Source organism: Olea europaea, unplaced genomic scaffold (assembly GCF_002742605.1).
Source record: "Olea europaea var. sylvestris unplaced genomic scaffold, O_europaea_v1 scaffold773, whole genome shotgun sequence".
Classification (NCBI taxonomy): Eukaryota; Viridiplantae; Streptophyta; class Magnoliopsida; order Lamiales; family Oleaceae; genus Olea; species Olea europaea.
Genome location: NW_019266149.1, coordinates 294,776 through 303,162, shown reverse-complemented (window position 1 = coordinate 303,162; position 8,387 = coordinate 294,776). Strand labels below are relative to the sequence as shown.

Below are 8,387 nucleotides of genomic sequence, written 5' to 3'. Positions count from 1 at the left end.
ATGCTATAATAATGTCACTTAGATTGATGTTTTAACCATCGATGCTAAATAGCATGAGGTCCCGCGGTGTGGCCGACCTGATGTGAGGCTTTTGTTTTTCTTCTCTGAAGATAATCCTGTTTGTACAGAATTATCCTATTTATAATAGGGGAGTAGCCCGTCTGCTTGATTGTCATTGATTTGTTGTCTACCAGTTATTTGTTTAAACGTAGCAATGGCAGCATCCCGGGGTTGGCTCCCGGTGGGTTTGGGGCCCTTGACAAGAAGCTGTAATGGTGGATCTTTCTCAGGACAATAATAAATATGAAAACGCAATCTTGGTGCAGATTTTTAGCTGAATCAATATTGTCACGAACTTGAAATTTTCGAGCATGGTATCAGGCAAGACTATACTATAACAGCCATTAAGCAGCCGTTACACCATACAGGCAGTATACATCGTGGCATGTTAATTGGGATAGGTACAATAATTGTAAGCACTACACTTCCAGAGCCTTCTCAAGCAGTACCATAATCGGTTAATGATCAATGAGCAGGTGTCCACGATAATCAACCTCTTTTCACAGGTCTTTGAACATAGGATTTGTTTGGATCCTCCGTCTTGAGCTTTGGAGGCCGAATCTCACCTTTCTTGACCTGTACAAGTGCAAAAATGAAATTGCTTTTGAAATGTAATAAATACTCCTTGCACAAGCACCCTAAATGAAAGAAGCAGTCTCACCTTCTTTCCACCTTTCATGAAGTCTCTCCAACTGGAAACCTGACGATAAAATAGAGGCAATCAACTAAAAAGAAATGAAGCTCAATTCATGGAAAGTAATGATCCTATATCGAATCAAATGAACAAGAAGATGCAACTTCTAGTCCAAATTCTTTGGGAAAAATGTCCATGCAAATATCAAGTCCCAAGAGAGATGCTACCTCAGGGCAAAGCATCTGGGAAGAGGCAATTTTGTTCAATTTCACCAATACGGCAATGTTCAAATTACTTACCCAGTGTTGAAAAAGGCAGAGTGGGGGAAGGATGAGAAATGTTGATCCACTAATGAAACAAACATTCACTCATACTTTTTGCAGCAAGGCCAACATAAAGGACATTTCTTTTGAAGTTCGATGACTCTGTGGTCAACTTTTATTTTCACAAGGGTGCACTGCATGGGTTTTAAATCGATAAAGAAAGAAACAAAGGTTTCAACAAGAGAACATGCCTACTTGGTATTTTTAAATATTCACAGCACAAATGGCATATGGAACAAAAACAAACAGCCTTGACAACAAAATTTCATTGGAACATGACGCACGTTGAATAAGAATACAACCATGCAGAACCAGGTCCGCCAACAATACCAACTCATATTGCATGCTAGAACAAGATATAACATGGATAATTCCATAAAATGATGTATTTATGAAACTATATCCTTAAGAATACGTGCCGACAGACCAAGCTTCAACGATTCTTAATCATATTGCATGCTATTCCAAGTTATAACATGGATAATAATTCCATAAATTAGGTATATATGAAACTAACCCTCTGTTCTCTAGTCCCTTCCCATTGCTCCTCGTGTTCGCGCTTTCGTTTCCACATCTCTTTAGTTTCTTCCTCATCCTTCTTTAATCTACCTTCCTCCTCTGATATCTATAAAATTCAAAAATAGAATGTTTTATGTAGTAAGAAATCATCAGAGGTAGAACAAGTGCAGTGGTGATCATACCCTCATCTGCATTTTCCTTCTCCTCCATTCTTGATCTGTTAAGAGTTCACGAACTTTTAATTTTAGTTGCCTCTGGAATTCCTCTGACCGTTCATATTCTTGCTCGTATTTTCCCTGTATCACGTTTTATTGACAAATGGGTTGTTTGTCATCTAGTCATGCATCTTCTTATAGTTATAAAATCCAAACACAAATTCGCAAGATGCAACCCTTGTTCGGGCTCCATTTTAATGAGATTTTGGAAAAAAGGTATTTTGGAATAGTAATTTTTTTGAAGAATGTTCAGTTAAAAAGTAAGAAAAAGTTTTATATTTACATGTAATATTATTTTATTGAAAAATGTGTGGTTGAAAATGAAGAAAGAGAAAAATGCAGTAAGTTAAAATGGAGCCCAAACAGGGGTGCATTCTCTTTCTTGCCGATCAACAATAACATGTTAGATAGTATGATGACTAGCGAAAGGTGAAGAATACACACATTCAGGGACGAAAAAGCAGATAAACTATCGAAGCTTGTATCTTTCCATGAATATTATTCAGGACTTTGGGTGGTAAAAAACATAAATTTGAAAAAATACTCAAGAAAGCAATCTTGGTGCCAATCAATTACCTCATCCACTAATGACTTCAATTTACTAGCAGTATCTTTTTTCAGCTGTTTCTTCCTCTTTGCTCTAAGCTCTTCTGCGCTCCATATTTAAAACAGTGAGCCTTCTTCAAGATTACTCATTTATTACATAATTACATAAGTAAAAGCAATAAAAAAAAAAATAATAATAAAAAGAGAAAAGCGGAATCCACAAGATGACCGTGTTCATGGAAGAGGGAGGGGGAGGGACAGAGAGAGGGGTTCAACCCAGCATACAAAAATAATCAAGGACACATAAAGATGATAATGATGATTACAGATTTGACCCTTTCAGTAGCTGTGGCATATATCTACTCAAAATCACTCTCCTCGAGATCTTATTTGAGTCAGCTTTAAGTAAGCAGATGTTGTGTTGCCGACAATTGTGGTCTGCAATAGGCGGCACAACAAAAAACTAAGAGAGCTCAAGAGTAGCCCAAGCAAGACAGAACGTGCTAGGCCCGGAAACATGAACAAGATTGCCACTATGTTGACCATGGCAGAAACTAGCATTAATAATAGTCGATTTGAAACGAAGATAAAATAGACTACACATCACCCAGAGAAATTTAAGTAATGTTGCACGTGAAAAAAGAATGATTATCAATGAAAAGGAGAAAAAAAAAATGTAAGGGTAAGTTGAGTGAGAGAAAGTACATGTCACAACATTTACAGCATTCAATGAAAGGGAGAACAAAAATGTAAGGGTAAGTTGAGTGAGAGAAAGTACACGTCACAACATTTACAGCATCACAGCAAAAAATTTGAAAACTTAAAAGTTCTTGAGGGAAAAATAAAATGGGGCTATTATGTGAGATTAGAAGGAAGAGAGAAACTCAAGGATTCCACTACCAGTTCAACCAAAAGATGATGGGAAGGGAGTGGAAAGCAAACAACATAACAGAGGAGAAAGTTGGGATTTGAGATTGTTATTTGTTACCAGGAATGGAACTACCAAGGCTAGGGAGCATCAATAAGATAACAAAAGATAAAAGATCACCCAATAACAAATTGCGAGAAAGGGAAAAAGCAGCTTCTTAGAACAAATCTTTACCTCCTAACTCAAGACTATTGGACTTTTGGGTGCATAAATCGACTTTTATGGTTGGCACTTCCAAGTTTCTCAAAATAATAATTTCTGAAATAATGGGTTTGTGCATTTTATACAGGTTTTACACTTGCTGGCACTAGATCAATCAAACAATACTCAATGACAAACAAAGATATAATTCAACTTTATATACTTAAAGATGCACAGTGAAAAGATCTCGTCACTCAATGAAAAACAAAGATATAATTCAAGTTTATATACTTAAAGATGCACGGTGAAAAAATCTCGTCTCTGAACTGAGAATATCAAGCCCTAAAGAAGCGATAACATTTAACACAAAAAAGTAACTTTCTAACAGGAATAATGGTAAACATGGTGTAGCCATTGAAAAATCAGCTAGCACAAACCTTTTGCTGCATTAACTTGGTTCAAAAGATATTCCCTCTCTGAAGGATCATGTAATATTTGTTGAGCTTTTGCCAATGCTGAATAATAGACAAAGATAATGTCAGTTTTCACAAATTTTGAAGACAAAAATAAGCTAAATAGAAAGTTTGAATTATATCTGTGTCTTGTCCCGGTAGTAAAGAATGGAATAGAAATAGTAAACTAATAATATGATGTTATGTTGACATGGAACTAATCTTTGAAATTATATTATCACGAAAGGAGCAAAAATTACTTATTAATATACCATCTCCACCCAAAGTCACATTTTGATCAACTATTGTATCTGCTTATAAATATACCATCTCCACTCAAAGTCACACTTTGATTAACTACTGTATCTATGATAGTGATTAGCACTATCGCCAAAATGCTAACTATTTCCACCTCCTCGAAGAGCAGTTTATCCATGGAACAAGTACATAAACAAACTTAAAAATGCATATCCTAACAGTAAACAGTAACACCATGCCTGAAATATCATTGAACTTTCCAAATTGTGCGCTATATCTCAAATAATGAAAAGCCTACAATCACAGAATTGGACCATTGGATTGGTTGAACTGGAATAAAATGTTGGAAAATAAACTGCTTTTGGTTCTCCCAAAAAGTCGACTACTATTTTTGACAGATAATTCTCACTAACTGAAAAGGAAAAACAAAATCACTGAATAGAGAAACATTCTTTCACAGCATAGACACACCATGGAAACAAAGTCATCATCAGTTAGAAACATTTACAGAGGTCATATACAGTGGACTAAATCCATAATCACATATTTCCTACCAAAACAAGAAGAGACTTACTTACCACCAAATGCCTCCTTTGCTTGCGGATGTTTGCATTTATCAGGGTGAACTAGCAAAGATAACTGGAAGAAAATGAATTAATGTTAAATCACGTTTCAAGAAAGTTCATGAATGATCAACAGAAGTGGTCATTTGATATGATGAAAAGATCACCTTACGATATTGCTTTTTCACTTCGTCTATAGATGAATCAAATGGTAGGTTAAGATATTCAAAGGCATTCAGTTTGAAGCATGACAGGATCCTACAGCAACCCAAAAGCGACAAAGATATGTCGGCAGAAGATGTAGAAATCAGAAAGAAAAGCCGTACGTGTGTGTGTGTGTGACTGCGTGTCATTTTTTCTCTTTGTTTAGGAACGCATGTACTGTACTGTACAAGTAGAAATCATAAATTGAAAGGATCAAGAAAAACCAAATGTAAAAGAGAATTCTAGAAAGATACAAGCCCCCTTTAAGCCCTTGTTTGAGCCCCATTTTGGAGGATAAAATGAATTTTTGAATAGTGCATTGATGGGAAGTGTGTGGTTAAAAAATAAGAAAAAGTTTTTGATTTGCGTATAATATTATTTTATTGAAAAATGTGTGGTTGAAATGGTGTCAAATCACTGTTGAAAAATGTATTTTGGTAGAAAAATGGGGCTCAAACAAGGGCTAAAATATTTAATATCCAAAATCAATTTAGCCAACTATTTTATTTTGCATTTAAATTGGTCTTTTTCATATTGTCTATCAGTGATATTTTAGCAAATTTTAGAGATTTATAATATTAATCTTGTGTAAGATCTCTATTCAGTTCAGTTGTCAGTTCAACTAGTTTCCTTATAAGGAGTCTATGTCCTGATAGGAACAGAGAATTTGTGGAGTCTATACACATGAGTGCACCTTTCCTTCATTAAGTAGACATTTAGATGTTGATTGAGCTCTTGAAGCCTTTCTTGTGATTGTAGGACACAATCCATATCGAGTTACCATGGAGTTCTAGTGAGATGCATTCCTCAGAATTATGATACCCATCTTAAATTCCTATAATCAGAACCCTCCAAGGTTGTTGACATCAATTATTGTGTAAATATACGAGTGTTTTTGAACCAGATTTGTTAATTTAGTAAGCATTGTGCTAATATTTGCACACGCATAAGTATCCATGTCAACACATTCAACTGAAAAGATATGGAAGAGCTGAGCAATTCTACCACCCCATCTCCTCTCATAAAAGAAAATGCATAGCCAGTCCTCCCACGATTTTACAACCACCACAACTGATTGGTGCACCAAAATGCAATTATCTTACACCAAAAAGGTCACTTGCCACAAAAAGTCCCAACAACAAATATTCAATCAAGGACCCACCAGGTAAAATAAAGACCGCAAAATTTCAAATAGGTGGTGCCTGGCAGCTACACTTCATTGCCTAAAATCCAATAGTTCAAAAAATCAGCACATAAGTTAGCCATTTGTCACTCAATCTACATACTTATGTTATCATATTTTTGTATACTAGGTTACTTATTACTTAAAAATTTTGAGAAGAAATGGAGGTAAGTGATGTTAATGATCTGATGTGTCGATCAATCATCTTAAGGTCCAGATATATGAGGTGTTTAGCTGTACTCTTCCCTTTAATTGCAATAACTATCTTGCCTCCATTTTGAGGTGGCACGATCACTGTCTAACATTAAGAAAAACCACTGTAGTGCCCATGAAGATGTGTAATTTACAAACACATATATATCGCTACTCCTGGCAGCAATTTTTGAAGAAGAAATTAAAATCTTAATAAGGCAAAAATCTGTCTAATGATGGAAAAAATCCTTCCATGAAACCATTAATTTTAAGAGTTGTTTACAATATTATGCATCTCATAAAATGGAATGTATCAGCAGGAACGAGTAGCAGCATGTACAGATCATTCAGCGATGAAAGAAATTTTCATGTACAGATATTTTCCTCAGGAGGTCCAATGGGTGGCTGCGCTGGGTGCATGAACATTCTATGAAGCAGACACCTAAGACAATAAAACTATTACTCTTAATGGACGACCAATGATGACAATCAAAAAGCTTAACCCCTTGAATCTTCCTTCACTGATCTCAGAAAATGGGGACACCATTTACAATAATCAATCAACAGGATGTCAAATAGGCAAGCTTGAAATGCCACATCCTCCTATGCGGCTGGGTGCATGAACATTCTATGAAGCAGACACCTAAGACAATAAAACTATTACTCTTAATGGACGACCAATGATGACAATCAAAAAGCTTAACCCCTTGAATCTTCCTTCACTAATCTCAGAAAATGGGGACACCATTTACAATAATCAATCAACAGGATGTCAAATAGGCAAGCTTGAAATGCCACATCCTCCTATGAGGCAGTTCTGTTCTCATAAATAACTTTTCACAACTTTGACTCTAGTCTAGAGCATGAATGATCAGAAAAATCAAACCACCACCACAATTGCCATTGGCAGTGGCACTGCTATAATAATCTCCAAAAATGAAGATTCGAAGCTCAAAAATTCAACGTTTTTTTTTTTTTTTTCCCGAAAACCCCCAGAATTTTGGGTCCCGCCATCATCCTGAAGGCAAATTATCACTACACCTGCACTCACTTTAAAAGAATTCAAGATTGAATTTTTAACTTCATCAATCAAACCAAACAATAGGGTACCATTATCATTTTTCCTTTGTACAAATACATGGGAATTACTCCCAAGTTTAGTATTGAATAAAATAACACTTTCTTGAATTCACTGGAACACCAACAATTATCGTACCTATTAACAAGTCTACACAATCATCTCAAACACTCTAATACTCCTGTATCCCTACATGGAATCATCCCCAGAATTTGTCCTTTTCCATATATCTCAGACTTCGTCGTTCAAAAATTTCTCCTTTTCTATTTTTCTTAAGAATTTGGAGTTCATATTCTTACAATCTAACAGCGTAGGCCTTAACCATAGTCTCATTCATTTCACTCAAAATATAAAGTCTTCTTGTTCTTTCAATATATTTTTAGATATTTACAAACCAAAGAACAAAACACAACCTAATTGATACCAATTAAACTAAACTTTTTTACCATCATAAATCCATATCGATAAACGCGTAAATAAAAAAAATAAAACCTGTTGACTTCGTTATCTCGCTCAACCTCGCTGACTTCGGCGAAGAATTGCTTGAGAAGTAAATCGTCTGCGGCGGTGTAATTGGCTCCACTGTTGTCTCCCATCGGGAATCGATGAAAAATATTTGCTTTCTTTCCCAAAATAAACTGGAAATATGTATAATTCGGATTTGAGCCTTACAGTTTGGGGCTGGTAGGCCCAAACCGTCCCCTAGTATTGATAGCCATATCTGGTGACTTCTGATTCTTTAAAAGTACATTTTTTAAAATTTATTTTTAATTATATATTCTCTAAACAATATAATTTTATACACAAATTCAAAATATTTTTCTATATTTAAATCATATTGTTTCGCGCGGGTAGTCGCTAACAATTAAAAAGGAGTCAGACGATTGTGTAAGGGACAAACCTCTTGAGACAAAGTCCCAAAAAGGGGTGTTTTATTGGTAATGACTTTACAATTGGAATTTAAACAGAAATGCCTCCAAGAGGCGCAAGCACACGAGTACTGAAAATGAATGTTTTAAGTTTAAATTAAGAAATTGAAATTACATATTCTCTGTTTGAGAGTGTTTGATTCGGGTTCCTTTGCTCTATGT

General features: G+C 35.4%; 1 protein-coding gene across 1 annotated transcript; it reads right to left on the bottom strand.

Annotated features, from left to right (window-relative positions):
- Positions 1–300: 300 nt before the first annotated feature.
- Positions 301–8,005, bottom strand: LOC111391286 (J domain-containing protein spf31-like). The gene is made up of 9 exons (XM_023016458.1): positions 7,789–8,005; positions 4,807–4,897; positions 4,655–4,715; positions 3,804–3,881; positions 2,328–2,401; positions 1,719–1,832; positions 1,535–1,642; positions 722–760; positions 301–636 (listed from the first exon to the last, which is right to left on the bottom strand). The coding sequence occupies exons 1-9, from the start codon at positions 7,890–7,892 to the stop codon at positions 550–552; spliced, it is 756 nt and encodes a 251-aa protein (XP_022872226.1). The 5' UTR covers positions 7,893–8,005; the 3' UTR covers positions 301–549.
- Positions 8,006–8,387: the final 382 nt, after the last annotated feature.

Excerpts from the sequence above, each read along its gene's own strand:
- LOC111391286 (XM_023016458.1), bottom strand. The coding sequence starts at position 7,892 with ATGGGAGACAACAGTGGAGCCAATTACACCGCCGCAGACGATTTACTT. Across the intron at positions 4,898-7,788 it reads CGAGATAACGAAGTCAACAG|GATCCTGTCATGCTTCAAAC; the intron begins GTTTTATTTTTT and ends GGGTTGCTGTAG. Across the intron at positions 1,643-1,718 it reads GAAGGAAAATGCAGATGAGG|ATATCAGAGGAGGAAGGTAG; the intron begins GTATGATCACCA and ends TGAATTTTATAG.